We start from the raw sequence: 26,190 nt of genomic DNA on the forward strand, positions 1-26,190 counted from the left end.
CAGTAGTTCTCAATGGCTGCAAGAATGCAGACAGAGAGAAAGAGAAATGGTTGCTTTTACATCCTATATGGGTGTAAAAGCAATCAGTGTAAAAAAAAAAATCTTCATCACCCCCAAAAGTAGTACAGTGTCACCATGGTGACACTGTACTGCTAGAGTGACAGTATGTAAAAAAAAAAGAATCATAAAATAAATGATATAAAAATAAAATTTTAATAAAAAAAAATGTTTAAAAATTATAATTTTTGGTTATAAACTAATTTGGCTTTTTTTTTTTTTTTTTTTACTAAAAAGATAATAGAATAAATTTTGGCCAAGATTTATGATGAAATATTATTTATTTGCAAAATTCTATAAGAAAAACACTTTTTTTCAAAATTTTTGGACATTTTCATTTACATAGCAAAAAAAATAAAAATCCCAGCAGTGAATAAATACCACCAAAATAAAGTTTTATCTGTCTCAAAAAAATGGTAAAACATTCATATGGCTACAGTGTTGCATGACCGCGCAATTGTCATTCAAAGTGTGATAGCGCTGAAAGCTGAAAATCGCCCTGGTCAGGAAGGGGGTAAAAGTGTCCGGACTGGAAGTGGTTACGCATTTAAACAAATAACTGCTCCTGGTCAATGGAATTTATAATGCATTGGTACATGTTCCCCAAGGCAGTGCCTACCTTCATGCCATTTTATTTTACACACCCTTGCCAATTCACCCAGAAAACGGGACTTTTTAATTTGACAGATTCAGCTCCCATGTATTTAAATTTTTTTATAAGAGAAGTATGGGATTTTTTTTTTTAAATCAAACTTACAGTACCTAGGTGGGTGCAGCATCGGTCCCATGATGTACCTGTTCCCTGCCAGCTCTAAGTGTGAGTTCTCACAGCTGCTTTGAACAGAGAGCGGTGACTATCAGTCACCGCTGTCTGCTCTGCTCTCCCCCACCCGTGCTCATTGGAGCACTGGGCTGTGGAGGGGAAGGGAGTGGCTGGCTCAGGCTCTCAGCGGATCGCTGACAGGTTGAGCCAGGTGTCTCTCCAGACTTTGGGGTGGATCCTGACTTTAAAGTCGGGATCTTTCCCCAGCCTGGACGGGCTGAGTGAAGTCTATCAACATGAAATCAAAATAAAATAAAATAAAAAATCAGATCAAATGAAAACCTCAAAATACCACCCCTGACACAAAAGCCCACATTTTTTTAAAAGGGAAGCCTTGCTGCTTCTGCTGAAAAAAAAACCTCAAAAACACACAAACAAAATAAAATAATAAACATATGCCAAAATTAAAATGGAAAATCCAAAATACTACCCCCAAAAGACAGGAGGGAGGCAGCGGGATAGATGGGGGGCAGCAGGATAGATGGGGGGCAGTGGGACAGGTGGGGGGCAACGGGACAAGTGGGGGGCAACAGGACAGGTAGAGGGCAGCAGGACAGGTCAGGGGCAGCGGGATAGAAGGGGGCAGCAAGACAGGGGGGAGCAGCGGGACAGATGAGAGGCAGCAGGAAAGTAGGGAGGCAGAGGGACAGGAGGGGGGCAGCAGGACAGTTTGGGGCATCAGGACAGGAGGGGGCAGCGGGACAGGAGAGGGGCAGCGTGACGGGGGGCAGCATGATAGGAGTGGAGAGTGGCACTCACTGGGTGCTCTCACATATCTTGGGAAGCACTAGTCCTCCAAGTTCTCACCTGTCCAGCAGTGGCTCCTCCAGATAGTGTCAGAATCAGGTGCCAGGAGTGGTAGCTGAGCCTGTGTCCTATCTCTACCAGGATCTATGGCGGCAGTTGCAACAAAGACTTGGGGGTCTCCTCCACCCTGACCTCGTCCTCATCTTACTCCTCCTCTACAGGCCCTCCACTAACACCCCCTGGCCTCACCCACCCCCGCACAGCCTATCACGCACTACAGATCCTGACTGGAGCCTGTCTGACAGTGGGCTCCGACCGTCCTCTCTGACAGCAGCTGCCCAAGGCAGCTGCCCCACATTAAACACAGCTCTGGTTGGGGCCCGGTGTCTGGGCCCTTCGGGATGCCCAAGGCAGCTGCCCCACATTAAATACAGCTCTGGTTGGGGCCCGGAGTCTGTGCCCTTCGGGATGCCCAAGCCCCCTGCATTTCTATCGACTTTCCCCCCTGATGGTGGCCCTGTCTATCGGTGTCCATGACTCTTGCACTTACACTCTATAGTGTGTATATATATATATATATATATGTGCATATCCAAATTGTGCAAAGTAGTGTATGTAGTGTAAAGAGAACTGAAATATGTATCATTCCATAGCTGGACCAGTGGATGACGTGACGTAGTGATGACCACATGATGAATATTTTTTTATGCATCACTAAAAAGCAGAATAGGTTCCATAAATAATAAAAGTGAGTGAATAAATCAGATGTTATGTAATGTATGATGACATATACTGTATATATATATATTATTGAATGTATTATCAATGGATTATCAGCACTGTATAATGGAAGAGAAGCCTGTATATGATGTTGAAGATGCAATTTCTTTACATGAAAGCGCATACACATTTTAGAGTCAGATCTTATGTAATTGAGTACACTCAAACCAGTAATCCAGGCTGCTCATTTTTGTAACCCTATCTTTTCTTTCAAAAACATTTGTTTTTCAGTCAACACAGGTGCACCAGCTCACAGAGAACTTCAATGGGGCGAGCTCTTTGCAGACCGCTATTACAAATAGAATGCTAATCTTATTGTTTTCTGTCAGTGAGCCTATAGCTGCACCAATAAAAAGCAAAGTCAAAGAATGGACATATCTCAAGGTTTGGAATTACTGCAGTCTAAATAGGAATATATGCAATCTGTACTCATATAATCAACTGCTTAAGTATGCTGAAAATAACAGAAATGTTATGTAAAATCCAGGTACTTGTACCCAAATCATAGGTTTAGAGCCCAGTCATACCAATGTGATTTCAGGTGCAATTGGAATCGCACCTGAAATCGCATCTGATGAATGTGAATGTCAGTGTGTTAACATTTGAGATTTGCTGCAGCGTGTTTTCTAAAGTAGTTCTTGCATTACTTTTTTTTCATTAAAAATCTTCACAAGTAGCAATAAAGTCTTCAGGAATCACACATGAAATTGCACTGAAATTGCACACAAATTGCGTGATTTTAAATCACAGCGGTGTGACTGCCGACTTAGAGTAATGTTGTTATGTTTTCTAATAGCATTAAAAGAGAGGTTGTAGCCAAAGAGATGTAAGATTGAGAATATATTTTATCTGCATCTACAGTATGTCTGGACAATGAATGCATGAAAGTCAAACTCCAGCCTTCCTCCAGTCTTGCACAGTTGTACAGACTTACCTCCTGTACTGGAATTGCTTACTTTAATTTCACTGCACACTATGAGCTTCTCACAGAGTGCATCAGACACTGCAACAGGTCAGATAAAGCCTGTATAACTTTTATGCCTGGAGGATGTCGAGGAACGTCTTGGCCTTCATTCCCCAGTTGAACCATCCCTAGCCTTCCCATTTTTTTTTTATTTCAGTTCTTTCAGCAATGGAGGCTCAGCATCACATGTGGATGATACCTAAGTCTGTATGCAAAAGAAAAATGTCCACTCCCCCATACTGACACTGACCTATCAAGGCATTTTGGAATTTGCATAACCCCTCAGCCTACTGCTTGTCCAGGCCACATTTGTATCAGGGCTGAAGGCTTTGGAAAAAGTACAGAGAGGGTATACTGTGGTGTTTTTAAGAAGCTTTGTATAAAAATGGTACTGGCTTCTCCCACTAGCTACAGTCTGCCTGCATTACATAGAGAAGCACAGGAACCAAGTGATGAGATCAGGATAAGGTATTACTTTTTGTTCTAAAAACAAAATATTAAAAAAGACTGAACATTTTGAAAAAAAACGATAATTTTCACTTTTAGTTATAAAAAATATCCAATAAACTCAAAGTTAGTGATAAATTTAGGCCAAAATGTATTCTGCTACATGTCTTTGGTAAAAAAAAAAATCCCAATAATTGTCTATTAATTGGTTTGTGTGAAAGTTATAGCGTCTACAAACTATGGTATATATATTGGAATTTCCACAGTTTTTACTTTCTCACTGCCTATCACATTTCTTGAGGTGCTAAAATACCAGGGCAGTACAACCCCCCCAATGACACATTTTTGAAAAGTAGACAGCCTAAGCTATCTGTTGAGAGGCATGTTAAGTCCCTGGAACATTTAATTTTTTTGCCAAAAATGACAATTTATTTATTTATTACACAAAATTGTCAATTAAATTATATATTGCTCATGCATTACATGGGTATATGTGGAATTACACCCCAAAACACATTCTCCTACTTCTCCTGAGTATGGGGATACCACATGTAAGAGGCTTTTTGGCAGCCTATAGCTACATACAGGCCCCAAAAATCCAATGACCACCTCCAGGCTTTCATAGGGTATATTTCCTCATATCACTTCCCCACTCCATATCACAGTTTTGAAGGCTCTAAAATGCCAGGATAGTACAAACATGATATATTTCTCGCACAAGCCATAGGTATATCTGGAATTACACCCAAAAATACATTCTGCTACTATTAACCGAGTATGGGAATACCACATGTGTGAAACCTTTTGGGAGCCTAGCCTTATACAGGAGCCTGAAATCCAATGACCACTTTGAAAGCCTGAAGGTGCGTAACTTCCTCATTACACTTCCTCACTACCTATCACAGTTTCGTAGGCCCTGAAATGCCAAGATAGCACCCCCCCCCCCAAATGACCCCTTTTTGAAAAGTAGACACCTCAATGAATTTGATAAGAGGCATGGTGAGCATTTTACAGATATCATTTTGTCACAGGGTTTTGAAAAAGAAAAGAAAAAATACATTTTTGTTTTCTTTCTTCGTTTTTCAAAAACATATGGCAACAAATGAGATCTGCAAAATACTCACCATGCCTCTTAGCAAATACTTTGGAGCAGGGGTGGACTGACCATTTGGAAACTCGGGCACTGCCCGAGGGCCCGGGGTCAGTAGGGGGCCCCATGAGATGCCCCTGGTACCTTTTTCATAGGCTTTTTTGAGTTTGGGCAAGGACACAGGGGCCCCATGATCCCTTATTGCCTGGGGGCCCCATGAGTTGTCAGTCCGCCCCTGCCTTGGAGTGTCTACCTCCAAAAAGGGGTCGTTTGGAGGGATTGCTTCTATTATCCTGGCATTTCAGAGACAACATTAGAAGCTTATGCCACACATCACCCACTCTTGAAGACCAAGCCTTTTCTGACACATTTTGTTCACATGAAAAAAAACATGTATTTTTGCTAGAAAATTACTTTGAACCCCAAAACATTATATATTTTTTTAAGCGCTTCCATACGGGGCACTTTTACCCCCTTCCTGCCCAGGCCATTTTTCAGGTTTCAGCGCTCTCACACTTTGATTGACAATTGCACGGTCATACAACACTGTACCCAAAGTAAAATTTTAGCATTTTCTTCACACAACTAGAGCTTTCTTTTGGTGGTATTTAATCACCACTGGGGTTTTTATTTTTTGCTAAATTAACAAAAAAAAGACAGAAAATTTTGAAAAAAAAACACGTTTTTCTTTGTTTCTGTTATAAAAGTTTGCAAATAAATAATTATTCTTCATAAATTTAGACCAAGATGTATTCTGCTACATGTTTTTGGTGAAAATAACCCAAATTAGTATTTATTATTTAGTCAAGTTATAGAGTTAACAAACTATGGGATATATCTGAAAATTGATCAATCCTGAAGTACTGATGGCCAATCTATTTTCTTGAGGTCCAAGAATGTCAGAACAGATATCCCCCAAATGACCACTTTTTGCAAAGCAGACAGTCTGACGTATTTCATAAGAGGCATGGAGAGTTTTTTGAAGTTGTAATTTTTTTGTCATACTTTTTTTGGAAAATGAAAAAAAATAAAAAAAATATTTTCACCATTTTTTTTTACATACTGTCAACAGTGCAGTACAGCGTCATTATATAACTGGCATGGCGGTGATCAGGGACACTGACTGGTGACAGTACGAGAAAAAAAAATTATAATTTTTAAAACGATTTTCTAAATTTTTTTATTAGTTTTAACTTTTATTAAATTTTTTCTCTTTTTTTAAGAATTTTTTTCATATTTCACTATGACCAAAGTAGTATAATGTTACCATAGTAACATTGTACTACTCTGGGGAAGTGATTTTTTTTATTTTTTTATTTTTACACAATTTGCTTATAGCGAAGAATTACTTTGCTATAAGCAAACATTTACCTGAATGACATCGATTCATTCAGGGTTTTTTTTTTGTGCTTAGCTGTGATTTGGCCACGGCTAATCACATGACACAGATGGGCTGTGATTGGCCCAGCTTATGCATGTGATCGCTGTGACCATTCACAGCTAAACACACTTGTATACAATGGATGGCATGAAAGGAAGCCATCTATTCTATACAATTGTCATGTGACCTGCTGTGATTGGTCACAGCAGGTCACATGGTACCGGCAACAGGGCCGGTACACAGCTCTGTCATCGGCCGTGTCCGAGGTACACGGCCGGTGACAGATCGCGCAGCAGAGTGGCCATGCGGGCAGGCGCACTACGCCTGCCTGAAAGCACACCATGTGGCGTCCACCCGGAGGGACGAGCTGTTCTCCCGGCCGCCACCTGGCTATAGGCCGGGCGGCAACTGGTTAAAGTAGAGGCCCTAGAGAAAAAAATGGGGAGTATTGAAATTTTTTACGTCACACAGTATTTGCTCAGCGATTTTTTAAACGCAAATCTTTTGGGAAATATACACTTTTTAGAATTTTAATGCACAAAAACACAATATATTGCCCAATTGTTTGATAAGCTATAAAAGATGATGTTATGCTGAGTAAATAGATACCAAACATGACATGCTATAAAATTGCGCAGGCCGGTGCAATGGCGACAATGCACATATATTTTCAATATCAATAGGTGATGCTTTAAGCCTTTACAGGTCACCAATTTATATTTACACAGGAAGTCTAGTGCTACAATTACTGCTCTCGATCTGACGTTCGTGGCGATACCTCACATGCATGGTGCAACCGCTGTTTACATACTGGCACAGGGTCAACGCTCGTGCACTCACGGGAGCAAGGGTGATTTTTTTTTATATTATTATTTTTACACTGTCGCTTTAATTTTTTTTCTTTTTTTATCACTTTTATTGCTATCACAGGGAATGTAAATATCCCCTGTGACTGCAGTAGGCATTGACAGGTATTCTTTTTTGAGAAATCTGGGGTCTATTAGACTCTAGATATCTCCTTTGCCCTTACATTATGAAATGTTCTTAGCTTCCGGTCTCATAGACCATAGAGATGATTGGAACCATTCTGCTCTCTGATCAACTCTATGGTCCGCCAGCGGAACTGCCAGCTGCATTCTCGGATTCCCCTGTGGGACAGGAGAGCCCAAGAAAACTGTGGAAGGTGGCAGGAGGGGGATGTCCCTTCCCACTGCCTGTAAAAATGATTCAGCAGCTAATTGGCCACTAAGGTTGCTTTTACATGAAAGTCGACTGCCAACTGAAAAAAATGATACCAGGATGATGCCTTTAGCTGCAGGCACCATCCCGGTATAACCACTCAATGTCCAGCGATGTACCAGTACATTGCTGCTCCATGTTGGGCATATACTGTATGTAACAACAGACAACATGAGCATATGATGAATTGGCTCTGTGGATCAATATGACCGCAATTCAATCTTTCCTGTAATGTTGAGAGTTAGGCCCAAAAAAGTTTTACATTCAGAAACCGAGGTTTCCATGCGAACTGTCTGTCAAGAGCTGAATTTGGGTGGGCGGTGATGTATTGTTGTGCATATAAATTGCTTTGGCCCACAATCAATTGGTAAAAATCTTGCGCGAAAAACAGCGGAAGGGCTAAACGCTAGCACTGGCAACAAACGGAGCTGATCCTGCTAACACTGCATTTTTGGGAACACTGTACAAAGGAGACACTAGTATAGTTCTGTTCGTGACCAATATATTGATCCGTACAAATACTATACTAGTAATGGCTGTGATCAGCAACCCACAGCGTGAGTGCAATAGTGTGGGAGCAATCTAACGCTAGCTGGCCCTGGCTGGGAGGGGTGCTAACTGACCCTAATGCTAGCTGATGTTGCTAGTGGCAGTAATACAGTGATCAGTGAAAAATTCTATATACTGACAAAGTACTAATGGCACTGGCTGGGTAACGGGGCGATCAAAGACTTAATAGGGGCGATCAAAGGGTTACATGTGCTAATCTAATGTGTGTGTGTAAAATGTAGCTTTTACTCAGAGTGGTGTTCTCTCTTCTCTCCCTGGACTGACCGGGGGTCAGCAGGGGGGGGGGGGAAATAGGAAGCGACGTAAGTTTATGTTGCTTTGCCCAGAGCCGCTAAAATGTGGGTAAGCAGTCGGCAAGTAGTTAAAAACATTTTTAATTCTTAATATGTTTTTTTTTTTATTAAAAACATTTTTTTTAATACTTTTATTGGAATAGTACCATGTTACCATAGTAACATTGTACTACTGTGGGAGGATGATCAGGGATTTTTTCTTTTTTTTTTTTTTTTTACACTTTACTTTGCAGGAGAATCAAAGATAATTTATCCTGCAATGCAAAGCTTGCTGTCATGAACCTAACTCATTCATGAACTGTCATGAATGAGTTAGGTTTTTGACAGCTCAAGGTAGTGATCTGTGATTGGCTACAGCTGGTCACAAGGTACAGGGTGCTGTGATTGGCCTCATGTATCATGTGACAGCTGTGGTACCATCACAGCTCACTAGGCAGAGAAGCAGAGCTGTTATGAATTAGATTGATTCATAACAGCTTTGCTTACATTGTGATCATGTGATCGCTATGTGATCACTTGATCACCAGGTCCCGTTCACCGAGATCTTCATTCCGCTGTGTCCGCCGGACACAGCAGTCGCGGGTGGGGTGCCCCCCTGTGTTAGTACAGGCAGAGTGAGGTACGGGTACATTGCTTTGCCTGTAGCTGCCGCCCGACTGCAGTACATTGCAGGCGGGAAGCGGTTAAGCTTCAGGTCTACATAGTGCTGTATATGTGCAAATAGTTAAGATCAGTACCTATGCACATACATGTACACACATGTGCACTCTCTTCCTCTCTCTCTCTTGAAAACACGCATAGGAATGTACAATGACAGATTTGTGATTTATACAGTAGGAGAGAGGGGAGAGAGAGGGGAGAGAGAGAGAGAGAGAATGAGAGCGAGAGAAAGATAGAGAGGGAAAAAAAGTAACAGGTTTTGCTTGTTAAAGAATATGTAAACCCAACATTTCATATTCATGATATGTGCCTGCTGCACCATGTACTTATATGAAAATTGTGCAAAATCGCTGGTGTTCCTGCCAGTCCCTCTGCTTTCTTATTAAAAACTGACTACATTTGGCATGAGAGTACAACGTGGTCAGTTCTCTAGCTGTTCTGAGAACTCTGTCTGCTCTCTTTCAATGATCAAACCTGTCCTGACACCCTGCTTTCTGCACTGCAATTTACTGGGAAGACCATTGTACTGCTGTTTTCTTCCCCCAGCTCTTATGCAGGTGAGAACAGAGGGTATGTGATCACTTATAAAAAAAGGGTATTTATAATGGTTTTTTTATATCTATACTCAAATAATTTTCCTTTTTTATCTATTTTAAACTGAATGGGTTGGTTTTCAAGGTGAGTGTTAGGCATAGTATGGCATATCATGTGGAGTCATTCTCACATGCTTTGGCGTGTATTGCTAGAGAGGTTTTTTTATTTCTTGGGAAAGTGTATGTGATCAGGACAGGGCCAATCAGATTGTAAGCTCGAAAGAGCAGGGCCCTCGATCCCCTCATGTTTTGCATTGTATTGGTATTGTTCTGTCACATGTTCTGTCCCCCTTTGTAATGTACAGCGCTGAGTGAACTATTGGCGCTTTATAAGTACTGTATAATAATAATAATAATAATCAGCACTGTCCAGACAGAGGTCAGGGGTTCTGCATCGTCCTAGAGCAGATATAAAACTCCTCCTACAAGCTTTAACCAGTGCTTGGCTGGATACTGATAGAAGTCACAAGACTGCTATAACTGCTGATTAGAAAAGGTATTTAGCAGTTTATATTTAATAAAATAATTGCATTTCCATGTTCTGTGTACTGTGGGAGACCAGATATAGTGAATGCAGGGTCCTAGGTTTAGTAACACTTTAAGTGCCAAACAGTACAAATGAAATTTGCTTGGTGGGGGTGATGAGTTTATAATATTAAGGCTAGGAAATAATTTTCTGCTCTACAACTAAAAGTTTTACATTTAAGAATCATGTGGCTTCTCTGCATTATTGCACCAAACAGAATGTAAACTTCAAGTACTATTTGAAATTCATTCACAGGTAAAGTGGACCTAAATCTAAAAGTGAAGATTTGTAGTACACAGGTACCAAAAAAATCTTATCCAGGAATAATTTTAGACGTAGAAAAGGCTAAATGTTTTGCCAATGTGATATCTTTTAGTGGCTAACTATAAATATTAAAAAATACAAGCCTTCTATCTGTCATTATATATATATATATATATATATATATATATATATATATATATATATATATATATGAGAAGTTCCAAAAGCTTGTATTTTTAATATTTTTAGTTAGCTACTAAAATGTATAACTTTGACAATACTTTTGTGCTTTCTCTTGTAAGGAACATCTAGAAATCTAGAAATGTTAACAATGCCCAAGCAGTACTCTGAAAGATCCACCTATTGTTTTGAATTCCAACTGAAAATGTGTAATACTCTGCTTTGAGCCTAAAGCGAGCCATAGTTGAAGTGCTACTGTGTTCTGCTGCAAGGCACTTTCCCTGCTGGGAGATCACAATGATTACTGCTAGTGGCTATAGTCACCAGCAGTAATCACATGCAAAAAATCCGACAGACTCGTTGTACCCAAGTTGATTGATGGATCAATTTCAGTACAACCAGTCTGCCCATAGATGGAGCAAATCTCGGCCAGACCCTGCTGAACCATCTATGGCATGCTTTAGAGCAGCACACCTGCAGCATAAGGTCTAAGGCACTGCTGTCTCTGACTGCAGGTCTAAGGAGATTTGGTGGTGTCATTACTATGCTGCTCACTATTTTCTTTGCTGGTGTGGAAACTGCTCCTGAAGCCCTACAGACAAGCATCTCCCTGCATCTGCTTACATAATTCTGTAGATCTGTGCTTTCTCCACATCTTCTGCTGCTTCTTGATTCTTCCTCCATTAGTCATCAAATGACCAGTCATTAGGGGGGGTTTCTTTGACTCAAGAGAGTAAAGTCCTTCCTCTACCATGAAGGCCACCTCCACGTGGAGACATAGAGGGAGGTTTATTAAAACTCGGGCACTCAGAACCTGGTGCAGCTGTGCATAGTAGCCAAACAGCTTCTGCATGTTCAATTAAGCATTGACAATAAAACCTGGAAGCTGACTGGTTTCTATGCAGAACTGAACTAGAATTTGCACTCTCCAGTTTTAGTAAATAACCCCCATAGTGCAGAACAAGGCATAGCACGTCAGTAATAGGGGAGTTTACTAGCCATACGGATGACTTGTCATTTGCCCTCTGCTTGCCTTTCTTTAGAAACAGCTTCTCCAGTTTAGGTCCTCTCTACGAACAATGAGCAATATGCAAAATATCTCGAGATTAACCTTTGGTGTCTAAACAGTTATACATGTCGCAATCATTTATTCTCTATATGCCAGCACATTTTAACACATGCATGTCATCTGACAATTGCACTTTGTTATGAGTACCTCCATAGAAGTCTAATTAATGTTCTCCTCATAAAAAAATCTATTTGCTCATTTGTCCAGATATCAGGTAAATCCTGTTCTTTGAGTAGTCACACTGATTAAATACTTTGCATACACTTTATTGACAGTTATTGGTAAATGGTTTTGAATAACCCTGTTCATTTTCCTGCTTCTCCGTAGCAATTAGTATTGCAAATATTTAACATCACAACCCTTCAAAATCAATATATTGCAGCTAAATCACAAAGTCAAATGTGGAAATCTCTGTGCTTTTTCCAGAGAATTTTATATATATAATGACACTTTTTACAAACAAGAATAGCAAAATCATCAGCATAATTCAGTTGTGGAAGGTTATTAAAGAGCAGTTGAGAAAACGCTCCTGCCTTGTCACATCTATTGTGTATTAAATTCAGGCTAATCAAATTGCAGATTCCTGTAGAGTACTGTATTAGTCATCCCCACTCCTTTTAATTTGTTTAATGGCCTCTCCTTTTTTTGTGTGTCTTCTAAATGGCTGTGCATCGCTCAGGCTCACGACATGTAAATAAAGAATGGATTGGGGAACAGTTCTACAAAAAGAATAAAGCGTGCCTCCATTCTAAAGTTACATTTGATGTTGGAGTAATTCATGGGACGTGTACCACAAGCAGCGGTGCTTATTATTTCTGCTTAACTGTCTACAGACATAGGAGGAGTGGAGGGGGAGGGGAAAGGAGGGGGAAAGAAAAGGAGACTGAATTTACACTTACCGCTTCAAAAGCCCTTTTATACTCGGCCAACTTCTCCTGGCTGAAGATGCAGTATTTTGCCAAAAAGTCGACTAAAAGAGAGCACAAAAAGTATGCAATAACCAATGAAGGAAGCCCTTTTTCACTTGTATTTTGTTTTACAAAGACATCCTTTTGCATTACAGAGTTCATTATGAGGACAGCAATTCAGAGCCCAATAGGCAATTACTGCCCCTTTTGGACATACAATAATTTCAGTTTTAATTTTTAAGGAAGCCTTTTTTACCTGGTGGATGGCATCAAGTCAGTTCAATTAATAAATAATGCAAGTTTACACTGAAAACATAGGGCACAGTAAATATGTCTTTCTTTTATTCCATTGTAGAATTAATGCACAATAAAATATAAGAAACAACAGTAATGTTTTGTGGGGTTGTATAGACAAAACTACCATGTAGATTGCTAAAAGTGTGAAATCCTCAAGAGAGTAAAGCCAGCTGTATATGGAGCAAAATTAGGCCGATTCAACAGGGACTAGCAGAATTTTGATCTATGTATGGGCAGGCTCATTGTACACAAGTTGATCTTTCGATCAACTTGTGTGCAACCAGCCTGTCGAGTTTTTCCCAAAGAATTAGTGCCACCAGCTGTAGCCAGCAACGCTAATCATTGTATTCTGATGGTGATGAAAGCTCCCCACTGGTATGATGCAATATCACAGCAGGAAGAATAGAAAGCTGGGGGAGTCAGCTGCATATTTATACAGCCTTGGCCAATCTCTAGGGAGAGTGTGCACAGATGGTAGCTGCGAGTGTGTATAAATACTATGAGATATGGAGCAGAGGTGTCTTGTCCTTGAGGAGAGGATCACAGGTTTGCTGTTTAATGCGGTCCCAGCTATGCTGGCTGGGGGGCCTATTCTGCTCAAAGCTGCTGGAACTGACTAAGGGACTGTCTGGGGATCTAGCCTGGTATCACTAGAAAAATGTCTGGGAAATAGTAGGAGGTAACCAACTACCCAAGAACATTAGTGAGTACAGGTTGATATGAGATATCCTTGAAACTGTGTGCTACTGCCATCCCTTCTGTGCTAGAGTCAGTTTTGTTTAAAGGGAACATTGTGTGTGGTGTCCTGAAGAGCTCAGTCCATTAACTACTTGTGCAAGAACTTTTGCTCACATTACTGCTGCTACTAAACTGCTTGCAATAGAGTCAGTTCTACCTAAAGTTAATTCAATATTAGGCTGCTTTCACACGGATCCATTTTTGCGTTTAAAAAAGCAGAAGAAAAATGCATGGCCATTAAATTCTATGGAATTCTTCACACTGGTCAGTTGTGGATCCGTTGCATTTTCAAAGTCCTGCTTGCTGCATTTTTGTTGCATGTTTGGTCTGGTAAATAAAACTCACCAAAAACGTATTCCTCCCTTGAAATGAATGGAAACTGCATCAAATTCACATCAAAATGCAATGCACCTGTGGGAAGTGCTCCAGCCCAAGTTCACAAAATTGCATGCCAAGGGAAATTGCAATCAATGGGACACAGCACAGTGTGATTTTGGAAAAGGTTCCTGCTCGACTTCAGTGTGATTTTAGCCCCATAGGCTTCTATGTTATCTCACAGAAATCACATCAGCACAGATAAGAATCATTCCTATGTGACTTTAATGGATGAATGTTTTTTTTACCCTTACCTCTCTTCCCTGGTCATCCTTCATCCAGTGATTTTGATGCAGCTGCGATTTTGGAGCCTTCCTTGGATCCTTCCTTCAATCTATCGATCAATCAATCCTTCCTTCGATCTATCGATCGATCCTTCTTTTGATCTCTCGAACAATCCTTCTTTCGATCCATTGATTAATCCATCCTTCAGTTGATAGATCCTTCCTTCAATCCATCCCTCCTTTGATTGATCGATCAATCAAAGAAAGTATCAAAACTTCTTCTATGTTAACCTGGCCTTTGGCAGCAAGGATGACTGGGGAGGAGAGGTAAGGGTTAAAAGAAACCACTCATCCATCAAAGTCATAGGGATGCTTCTTTTCTATGGTGGTGCTACTTCTAAAAGCGCTTTGAAGCCGCATCAAAACCACAAGCAAGTCAAATTGCATAGTTCTACTGGAAATCTTATGAAAATTGCATTATAAAAATTGGAAGTGATATGGGAAAAACAAAACGCAAAACACATTAACCGCATGCCGCCCAGCCACTGTACATATACGGCGGCAGGGCGGCACTCACAGGCAAAACCACGTTTTAAAACGTGTGTTTTGTAAACAAATAGGGGGCGCGCGCGAGGCGCGCCGCCGCCCTGTTTGTCCCGCAGATCACCGCCGCAGATGTCAGTCGCCGGGTCACAGCCGCTCCTTGGCGGCTATGTCCCGGCGATCGGCGGCAAACAGTGACAGACAGCACAGCTGCAGTAGGAGAAAGAACAGTTTCTCTTTCTCGATCAGCCTTGTCCCGCCCAGTACACACCCCCGCCCCCTAGTAAAACACTCCCCTCACTCCTATAACCCTTCCCTGCTAAATAAAGTTAACCTCTTCCTACCCATTGCCATTAGTACAGTGTCAGTTTTTTTTTTTGCACTGATCACTGTATTAGTGTTTTTGGGGATGTCAGTGACCCCAAGTCAGTACCCCCCAATGTCAAAATGTCCGCCGCAGTCCCGCCATAAGTCGCTGGTCGCTGCCATAAGTCCCTGATCGCCGCCATAATTCGCTGATCGCCGCCATTATTAGTATAAAAAAAAAAAACTAAAAATCCCAGTATCTTTCCCGCCATTTGTAAACGCTATAACTTTCCCGTAAACCAATTAATTTACACGTATTGGGTTTTTTTTTAGCAAAGACATGTCGCAGAATGCATTTTAGGCAGAAATTTATGACTAAATTTGATTTTTGCATTTTTTTTTTACTGGACATGTTTTATAGCAAAAAGTCCAAAATATTGTTTTTTTTTTCCTCAAAATTGTCAGCCTTTTTTTTTTATAGCGCAAAAAATAAAAACCGCACAGGCGATCAAATACCACCAAAAGAAAGCTCAATTTGTGGGGAAAAAAAGGATGTAAATTTCATTTATGTACCATATTGCATGACCGCGCAATTGTCTGTTAAACTAGCGCAGCGCTGTATAGCAGAAAAATGGCGTAAATTGCAGTATCTATACCATAGTTTGTAGATGCTATAACTTCCACAAAAAGCAATCAATATACACTTATTGGGATTTTTTTTTACCAAAAACATGTAGCAGAATACATTTTGGCCTAAATTTATAACCAACTTTGAGTTTACTATATATTTTTTATAGCTGAAAATAAAAAATATTGTTTTTCTTCAAACTTTTTGGCCTTTTTTTGTTTATAGCGTGAAAAATAAAAAGCGCACAGGTGATCAAATTACACCAAAAGAAAGCTCTATTTTTGTGGAAAAAAGGACGTAAATTTCGTTTGGGTGCAGCATTGCATGACCGCGCAATTATCAGTTGAATTAGTGCAGCGCCGAGTAGCAAAAAGAGGCCTGGTCATTAAGGGGGGTAAATCCTCTGGAGCTCAAGTGGTTAAAAACACATCATGCTTTGCGTTAAAATTAATGCAACTTATCAAAAATGCATCAAGGCAAAAACGCACATGCGTTCTGGACACAGAGCGGTGTGAAAGTAGCCTTAAAATGTTCCTGAAAAGCTTGGTCCATTATTTGCTGCAAGGAAAGACCCTTGCTCACTTTACTAAGTGAAAGCTTAGTGTCCTCAAGTTCACTACTAAGTTACTGGAGTATCTCACAGTATCCCTGAACCAATCCAAGTTCAAGTTCTGCAATACAACTAGAGATGAGCGAAGTATTCAAAAATTCGATTCGACTGATTCGGCGAATTCGTAGAAAAATTTCGATTCGAGTCGAATATATTCGCTGTGAATTTAACTTAAAAAAGGGTGTTTCTAGGCTTCAGAGAGACTTAATATTAGTGCTGAACACTGTACCTTTAATTTAAATGCCCTTGGAGTCTGCTGGGGAAGAGAAATAATACTGTCAGGCAGTATGACATGCAGATGAGTGCCGTCGATCTTAGAATCACCGCACACTTTACTCATTTGGGCAGTCACGGGGCCAAAACCAGAGTGTGGAGCCACAGTGTGGCGGTGGAGGCAGCAGCAATGGGAGGCCATACAGCACCCTATGACAAAAATGGAAACCACCAGCAGTGTGAGGAGACCTGAAAGTGGCACATGGCAGAGTGTGGCGATAGAGACAGCAGCAATGGGAGGCCGTACAGGGACCCATGACACACTCTGGACCTGGCAGCAGCATGAGGAGGCGGTACAGGGGCCCATGGCAGATTACGGGCCTGGCAGCAGCATGAGGAGTCGGTACGGGGGCCCATGGCAGATTACGGGCCTGGCAGCAGCAATGGGAGGCCGTACAGGGACCCATGACACAATCTGGACCTGGCAGCAGCATGGGGAGGCGGTACAGGGGCCCATGACAGATTACGGGCCTGGCAGCAGCATTTGGAGTCGGTACGGGGGCCCATGACACACTCTGGACCTGGCAGCAGCATGAGGAGGCGGTACAGGGGCGCATGACAGATTACGAGCCTGGCAGCAGCAACTTGGACAGGAGGACGTTCAGTTTCTGCACCGTCTGGTGCGTGCTCGCAAACTGTTGTCTCTTGGAAACGGATTCCAAGAAAGACTGCTGACGGAATCCGTGAAGAGGAGTAGCAGGAGAAGGAGCATCTGAACGAGCGGAATATGCCAACAAGCGACAACAGGGGCCCATGACAGATTACGGGCCTGGCAGCAGCATGAGGAGTCGGTACGGGGGCCCATGGCAGATTAGGGGCCTGGCAGCAGCTATGGGAGGCCCGTAATCTGCCAGCACCCTATGACAAAAAATGGAACCCACCAGCAGTGTGAGGAGACCTGAAAGTGGCACATGGCAGAGTGTGGCGATGGAGACAGCAGCAATGGGAGGCCGTACAGGGACCCATGACAGACTCTGGACCTGGCAGCAGCATGAGGAGGCGGTATAGGGGCCCATGGCAGATTAGGGGCCTGGCAGCAGCTATGGGAGGCCCGTAATCTGCCAGCACCCTATGACAAAAAATGGAATACACCAGCAGTGTGAGGATACCTGAAAGTGGCACATGGCAGAGTGTGGCGATGGAGACAGCAGCAATGGGAGGCCGTACAGGGACCCATGAGAGACTCTGGACTTGGCAGCAGCATGAGGAGGCGGTATAGGGGCCCATGGCAGATTAGGGGCCTGGCAGCAGCTATGGGAGGCCCGTAATCTGCCAGCACCCTATGACAAAAAATGGAACACACCAGCAGTGTGAGGAGACCTGAAAGTGGCACATGTTTGGGGCATGATTCATGGCGGATTTGGTCAGTTGTGTCAGGAACTGGTGGTTTGAAATCCAGACTAATCCACGCCTGATTCATTTTCACAAACGTCAGTCTCTCCACACTTTGGGTGGACAGTCGTGTCCTCCGCGGAGTTGCAATACCTCCTGCCGCACTAAACACGCGCTCCGATGCCACGCTACTGGCCGGGCATGACAGCCTTTCAAGGGCAAATTCAGCTAGTTGGGGCCAAAGGTCAAGTTTCGTTGCCCAGTAGTCAAGGGGATTGTCTACCTCGGTTGGCAGGGTGCTGTCCAAGTAGGCCTAAGCCTGTTGTTTGAGGTCCTGCTCCAGGTCCACCTGATGCTGCTGCTGCTGCGGCTGGTTAGTAGTTTCCTCACTGCGCTGGTGAAGAAAGCTACTCATCATCGACTGCAGACTGAGGCAGCCGCTGCTGGTGGAGCTGCCACTGCTCCTACCACCCCACCCCTCCCCTGCTGCCATGGCAGCGGAACGCGAGCGCACAGGGCCCACAGTGTCTGAGGATGGACGTTGGCGCAGACAGGCAGAGACCAGCTGACTACATAGGTGGTTTTTATAGTACGTTATTTTGGCCTCCCTCTCAGCAGGTGTGAAAAAGGCCACCATTTTTGAACGGTAGCGAGGGTCCAACAAGGTGGACAGCCAAAAGTCATCCCTCTGTCTGATGGTTATTATTCGGCTGTCGCTACGCAAGCAAGCGAGCATGCTATGGGCCATTTGTGCCAAGGAATGCGAGGGACTCCCTGCCTCCATCTCCACAGCATACTGCCACGGTGCGTCTGGGTCCTCTGTCTCCTCCTCCTCCTCCTCCTCTACCAGATGCTCCTGCTCCTCCACTCCTGTCCGCTGAGTGGAAAAACCACCCATTTCACTCAATAATTCCTGAGCACCAATGTCCTCCTCTACCTCCTCCTCTTCTTCCTGTCCTGCCCCCACAGGGGTCATGTGGCGTTGAGATCTGTGCGCCACGTCTACCGCACCCTGACCAGCCATTGTTAACAGCATTTGTTCCAGGACGTGCAACAGAGGAATGACGTCGTTCATCCCATAGTCCTGCCGACTCACGAATAGCGTGGCCTCCTCAAAGGGCCTGAGCAAGTGCAGGTGTCACGCATGAGCTGCCAATGGCTGACATCTAAGTTACACAGGGAGTACCTTTATCCGCTTTTAACATCAGGAAATCAGTGATGGCCTTTCGCTGTTCGTAAAGGCGGTCTAACATATGTAGGGTTGAATTCCACCTTGTTGCAACGTCACAGCATGAGGAGTCGGTACGGGGGCCCATGGCAGATTACGTGCCTGGCAGCAGCAATGGGAGGCCCGTAATCTGCCAACACCCTATGTCAAAAAATTCTACACACCAGCAGTGTGTGAGGAGACCTGAAAGTGGCACATGGCAGAGTGTGGCGATGGAGACAGCAGCAATGGGAGGCCGTACAGGGACCCATGACAGACTCTGGACCTGGCAGCAGCATGAGGAGGCGGTATATAGGGGCCCATGGCAGATTAGGGGCCTGGCAGCAGCTATGGGAGGCCCATAATCTGCCAGCACCCTATGTCAAAAAATTCTACACACCAGCAGTGTGTGAGGAGACCTGAAAGTGGCACATGGCAGAGTGTGGCGATGGAGACAGCAGCAATGGGAGGCCGTACAGGGACCCATGACAGACTCTGGACCTGGCAGCAGCATGAGGAGGCGGTATATAGGGGCCCATGGCAGATTAGGGGCCTGGCAGCAGCAATGGGAGGCCCGTAATCTGCCAGCACCCTATGTCAAAAAATTCTACACACCAGCAGTGTGTGAGGAGACCTGAAAGTGGCACATGGCAGAGTGTGGCGATGGAGACAGCAGCAATGGGAGGCCGTACAGGGACCCATGAGAGACTCTGGACCTGGCAGCAGCATGAGGAAGCGGTATATAGGGGCCTATGGCAGATTAGGGGCCTGGCAGCAGCTATAGGAGGCCCATAATCTGCCAGCACCCTATGTCAAAAAATTCAACACACCAGCAGTGTGAGGAGACCTGAAAGTGGCACATGGCATGAGACACTGTGGACCTGGCAGCAGCATGAGGAGGCGGTATATAGGGGCCCATGGCAGATTAGGGGCCTGGCAGCAGCTATGGGAGGCCCATAATCTGCCAGCACCCTATGTCAAAAAATTCTACACACCAGCAGTGTGTGAGGAGACCTGAAAGTGGCACATGGCAGAGTGTGGCGATGGAGACAGCAGCAATGGGAGGCCGTACAGGGACCCATGACAGACTCTGGACCTGGCAGCAGCATGAGGAGGCGGTATATAGGGGCCCATGGCAGATTAGGGGCCTGGCAGCAGCAATGGGAGGCCCGTAATCTGCCAGCACCCTATGTCAAAAAATTCTACACACCAGCAGTGTGTGAGGAGACCTGAAAGTGGCACATGGCAGAGTGTGGCGATGGAGACAGCAGCAATGGGAGGCCGTACAGGGACCCATGACAGACTCTGGACCTGGCAGCAGCATGAGGAGGCGGTATATAGGGGCCCATGGCAGATTAGGGGCCTGGCAGCAGCAATGGGAGGCCCGTAATCTGCCAGCACCCTATGTCAAAAAATTCTACACACCAGCAGTGTGTGAGGAGACCTGAAAGTGGCACATGGCAGAGTGTGGCGATGGAGACAGCAGCAATGGGAGGCCGTACAGGGACCCATGACAGACTCTGGACCTGGCAGCAGCATGAGGAGGCGGTATATAGGGGCCCATGGCAGATTAGGGGCCTGGCAGCAGCAATGGGAGGCCCGTAATCTGCCAACACCCTATGTCAAAAAATTCTACACACCAGCAGTGTGTGAGGAGACCTGAAAGTGGCACATGGCAGAGTGTGGCGATGGAGACAGCAGCAATGGGAGGCCGTACAGGGACCCATGACAGACTCTGGACCTGGCAGCAGCATGAGGAGGCGGTATATAGGGGCCCATGGCAGATTAGGGGCCTGGCAGCAGCTATGGGAGGCCCATAATCTGCCAGCACCCTATGTCAAAAAATTCTACACACCAGCAGTGTGTGAGGAGACCTGAAAGTGGCACATGGCAGAGTGTGGCGATGGAGACAGCAGCAATGGGAGGCCGTACAGGGACCCATGACAGACTCTGGACCTGGCAGCAGCATGAGGAGGCGGTATATAGGGGCCCATGGCAGATTAGGGGCCTGGCAGCAGCAATGGGAGGCCCGTAATCTGCCAGCACCCTATGTCAAAAAATTCTACACACCAGCAGTGTGTGAGGAGACCTGAAAGTGGCACATGGCAGAGTGTGGCGATGGAGACAGCAGCAATGGGAGGCCGTACAGGGACCCATGACAGACTCTGGACCTGGCAGCAGCATGAGGAGGCGGTATATAGGGGCCCATGGCAGATTAGGGGCCTGGCAGCAGCTATGGGAGGCCCGTAATCTGCCAGCACCCTATGTCAAAAAATTCTACACACCAGCAGTGTGAGGAGACCTGAAAGTGGCACATGGCATGAGACACTGTGGACCTGGCAGCAGCATGAGGAGGCGGTATATAGGGGCCTATGGCAGATTAGGGGCCTGGCAGCAGCTATAGGAGGCCCATAATCTGCCAGCACCCTATGTCAAAAAATTCTACACACCAGCAGTGTGTGAGGAGACCTGAAAGTGGCACATGGCAGAGTGTGGCGATGGAGACAGCAGCAATGGGAGGCCGTACAGGGACCCATGAGAGACTCTGGACCTGGCAGCAGCATGAGGAAGTGGTATATAGGGGCCTATGGCAGATTAGGGGCCTGGCAGCAGCAATGGGAGGCCCGTAATCTGCCAGCACCCTATGTCAAAAAATTCAACACACCAGCAGTGTGAGGAGACCTGAAAGTGGCACATGGCATGAGACACTGTGGACCTGGCAGCAGCATGAGGAGGCGGTATATAGGGGCCCATGGCAGATTAGGGGCCTGGCAGCAGCTATGGGAGGCCCATAATCTGCCAGCACCCTATGTCAAAAAATTCTACACACCAGCAGTGTGTGAGGAGACCTGAAAGTGGCACATGGCAGAGTGTGGCGATGGAGACAGCAGCAATGGGAGGCCGTACAGGGACCCATGACAGACTCTGGACCTGGCAGCAGCATGAGGAGGCGGTATATAGGGGCCCATGGCAGATTAGGGGCCTGGCAGCAGCAATGGGAGGCCCGTAATCTGCCAGCACCCTATGTCAAAAAATTCTACACACCAGCAGTGTGTGAGGAGACCTGAAAGTGGCACATGGCAGAGTGTGGCGATGGAGACAGCAGCAATGGGAGGCCGTACAGGGACCCATGACAGACTCTGGACCTGGCAGCAGCATGAGGAGGCGGTATATAGGGGCCCATGGCAGATTAGGGGCCTGGCAGCAGCTATGGGAGGCCCATAATCTGCCAGCACCCTATGTCAAAAAATTCTACACACCAGCAGTGTGTGAGGAGACCTGAAAGTGGCACATGGCAGAGTGTGGCGATGGAGACAGCAGCAATGGGAGGCCGTACAGGGACCCATGACAGACTCTGGACCTGGCAGCAGCATGAGGAGGCGGTATATAGGGGCCCATGGCAGATTAGGGGCCTGGCAGCAGCAATGGGAGGCCCGTAATCTGCCAGCACCCTATGTCAAAAAATTCTACACACCAGCAGTGTGTGAGGAGACCTGAAAGTGGCACATGGCAGAGTGTGGCGATGGAGACAGCAGCAATGGGAGGCCGTACAGGGACCCATGAGAGACTCTGGACCTGGCAGCAGCATGAGGAAGCGGTATATAGGGGCCTATGGCAGATTAGGGGCCTGGCAGCAGCTATAGGAGGCCCATAATCTGCCAGCACCCTATGTCAAAAAATTCAACACACCAGCAGTGTGAGGAGACCTGAAAGTGGCACATGGCATGAGACACTGTGGACCTGGCAGCAGCAGGAGGAGGCGGTATATAGGGGCCCATGGCAGATTAGGGGCCTGGCAGCAGCTATGGGAGGCCCATAATCTGCCAGCACCCTATGTCAAAAAATTCTACACACCAGCAGTGTGTGAGGAGACCTGAAAGTGGCACATGGCAGAGTGTGGCGATGGAGACAGCAGCAATGGGAGGCCGTACAGGGACCCATGACAGACTCTGGACCTGGCAGCAGCATGAGGAGGCGGTATATAGGGGCCCATGGCAGATTAGGGGCCTGGCAGCAGCAATGGGAGGCCCGTAATCTGCCAGCACCCTATGTCAAAAAATTCTACACACCAGCAGTGTGTGAGGAGACCTGAAAGTGGCACATGGCAGAGTGTGGCGATGGAGACAGCAGCAATGGGAGGCCGTACAGGGACCCATGACAGACTCTGGACCTGGCAGCAGCATGAGGAGGCGGTATATAGGGGCCCATGGCAGATTAGGGGCCTGGCAGCAGCTATGGGAGGCCCATAATCTGCCAGCACCCTATGTCAAAAAATTCTACACACCAGCAGTGTGTGAGGAGACCTGAAAGTGGCACATGGCAGAGTGTGGCGATGGAGACAGCAGCAATGGGAGGCCGTACAGGGACCCATGACAGACTCTGGACCTGGCAGCAGCATGAGGAGGCGGTATATAGGGGCCCATGGCAGATTAGGGGCCTGGCAGCAGCAATGGGAGGCCCGTAATCTGCCAGCACCCTATGTCAAAAAATTCTACACACCAGCAGTGTGTGAGGAGACCTGAAAGTGGCACATGGCAGAGTGTGGCGATGGAGACAGCAGCAATGGGAGGCCGTACAGGGACCCATGACAGACTCTGGACCTGGCAGCAGCATGAGGAGGCGGTATATAGGGGCCTATGGCAGATTAGGGGCCTGGCAGCAGCTATGGGAGGCCCGTAATCTGCCAGCACCCTATGTCAAAAAACTGAACACACCAGCAGTGTGTGAGGAGACCTGAAAGTGGCACATGGCAGAGTGTGGCGATGGAGACAGCAGCAATGGGAGGTCTCCCATTGTCCCAACATGGCCCAAATAGTCCCAACATGGGCCCCCTGTCCACGCTTGACTTTCTGGCCACATAGTCGACATACGGCTACGTTTACTTCCTCGGGCGGCTTGACGAAAAATTGCCACACCGCCGAGTAGGAAACTTTGCCCCCGATACTCCTCACTGGCTGACTGCTGCTTCCTCCGTGCACACCGGCACCACTACTGGCCGTGGTGGTAGGCTGCAGTGGAGCTGGTGCTCTACTCCGTGGCCGTTTGGCTCCACTGACACTGCTTCCACTGACACTGCTGCGACCCTGCTGCTGTCTCCTGGGCAACCCACCGACTGTTTCGCTCACTGCCAAGCTGCCACCCTCTTCTCCTGATGATGCGGAAGAAATTGTCTGATGACGACGAGGCTGCCAAGTGCGATCAACCTCCTCATCATCAAGTAGGGTCTCCGCCTCACTACTAGCCCCCTCGGCTGCGTCTGGGTCAGGAGACAGACCTGTCTCTAGACCGGCTACCGGGCCACTCTCCTCGCCACTACTTCTTCGCCTAGCTGCTGAAAAGGCGGATGTCTCCCCCCGTTCCTGACCGCCCTCTGTTAGCTCTTCCTCACTGTACAGTGGGGCTGAGCCCACAGCATGCGATACTTCGCTTGGTGAGGGAACACCAAAGGACAGGGGCAGGTAGAGGACACGTGATTTCAGTGGGCTAGGTCCCGGGCCATGCCAACTAACGGTTGTGTCTGACGTACCCACCGACCGTTGGCTGTAGGTGTCAGAGGTGACCTGGGAAGAGGAAGACGACCGAGCCAACCAATCGACGACGGCAGGGTTGTCGGTGGAGACACGACCGCTGGATGACACCGGGAGCACTGGCCTCTGGCTGCGAATAGTGCTGCCTCGACCCCTTCCTCTGCTGCCACGTCTGCTCGCTCCTAAAACATTGCCTCCTCTGCCACTCCTCTGCATGTTGTCTGACATACTCTTTAATTAAACGATTATGTGTCCCTGAGTAACAATTCTGTGTCCCTGAGTAACAATTCTGTGTCTGTGCGAGTAACAATTCTGTGGCCCTAAGTAACAGTTCTGTGGCCCTCAGTAACAATTCTGTGTCCCTGATTAACGTTTCTGTGGCCCCAAGTAACAGTTCTGTGGCCCTCAGTAACAATTCTGTGTCTGTGCGAGTAACAATTCTGTGTCTGTGCGAGTAACAATTCTGTGGCCCTAAGTAAAGTTTCTGTGGCCCTAAGTAACAATTCTCTGGCACTCAGTAACAATTCTGTCTGTCCCTGAGTAACAATTCTCTGGCACTCAGTAACAATTCTGTCTGTCCCTGATTAAAAATTCTGTGGCCCTAAGTAAAGTTTCTGGGGCCCTGAGTAACAATTATCTGGCACTCAGTAACAATTCTGTCTGTCCCTGAGTAACAATTCTCTGGCACTCAGTAACAATTCTGTCTGTCCCTGAGTAAAAATTCTGTGGCCCTAAGTAAAGTTTCTGTGGCCCTGAGTAACAATTCTCTGGCACTCCGTAACAATTCTGTCTGTCCCTGAGTAACAATTCTCTGGCACTCAGTAACAATTCTGTCTGTCCCTGAGTAAAAATTCTGTGGCCCTAATTAAAGTTTCTGTGGCCCTAAGTAACAATTCTCTGGCACTCAGTAACAATTCTGTCTGTCCCTGAGTAACAATTCTCTGGCACTCGGTAACAATTCTGTCTGTCCCTGAGTAACAATTCTCTGGCACTCAGTAACAATTCTGTCTGTCCCTGAGTAAAAATTCTGTGGCCCTAATTAAAGTTTCTGTGGCCCTAAGTAACAATTCTCTGGCACTCAGTAACAATTCTGTCTGTCCCTGAGTAACAATTCTCTGGCACTCCGTAACAATTCTGTCTGTCCCTGAGTAACAATTCTCTGGCACTCAGTCACAATTCTGTCTGTCCCTGAGTAAAAATTCTGTGGCCCTAAGTAAAGTTTCTGTGGCCCTGAGTAACAATTCTCTGGCACTCCGTAACAATTCTGTCTGTCCCTGAGTAACAATTCTCTGGCACTCAGTAACAATTCTGTCTGTCCCTGAGTAAAAATTCTGTGGCCCTAATTAAAGTTTCTGTGGCCCTAAGTAACAATTCTCTGGCACTCAGTAACAATTCTGTCTGTCCCTGAGTAACAATTCTCTGGCACTCGGTAACAATTCTGTCTGTCCCTGAGTAACAATTCTCTGGCACTCAGTAACAATTCTGTCTGTCCCTGAGTAAAAATTCTGTGGCCCTAATTAAAGTTTCTGTGGCCCTAA

At 45.7% G+C, this 26,190-nt stretch overlaps 1 protein-coding gene across 1 annotated transcript in view; it reads right to left on the reverse strand.

The window, feature by feature from the left end:
- The window catches only part of LOC149471234 (uncharacterized), a 212,800-nt gene that overhangs the window by 156,527 nt on the left and 30,083 nt on the right, over positions 1–26,190 (reverse strand). The window contains exon 2 of the mRNA XM_089651821.1: positions 12,583–12,653. Coding sequence (XP_089507947.1) covers positions 12,583–12,653 — 71 coding nt within the window. The remainder of the gene's footprint in view (positions 1–12,582; positions 12,654–26,190) is intronic.

The sequence above is a fragment of the Staurois parvus genome, unplaced genomic scaffold (genome assembly GCF_062004578.1).
Source record: "Staurois parvus isolate SC_StPar_1 unplaced genomic scaffold, SC_StPar_1.0 ptg000025l, whole genome shotgun sequence".
NCBI classification, from domain to species: Eukaryota; Metazoa; Chordata; class Amphibia; order Anura; family Ranidae; genus Staurois; species Staurois parvus.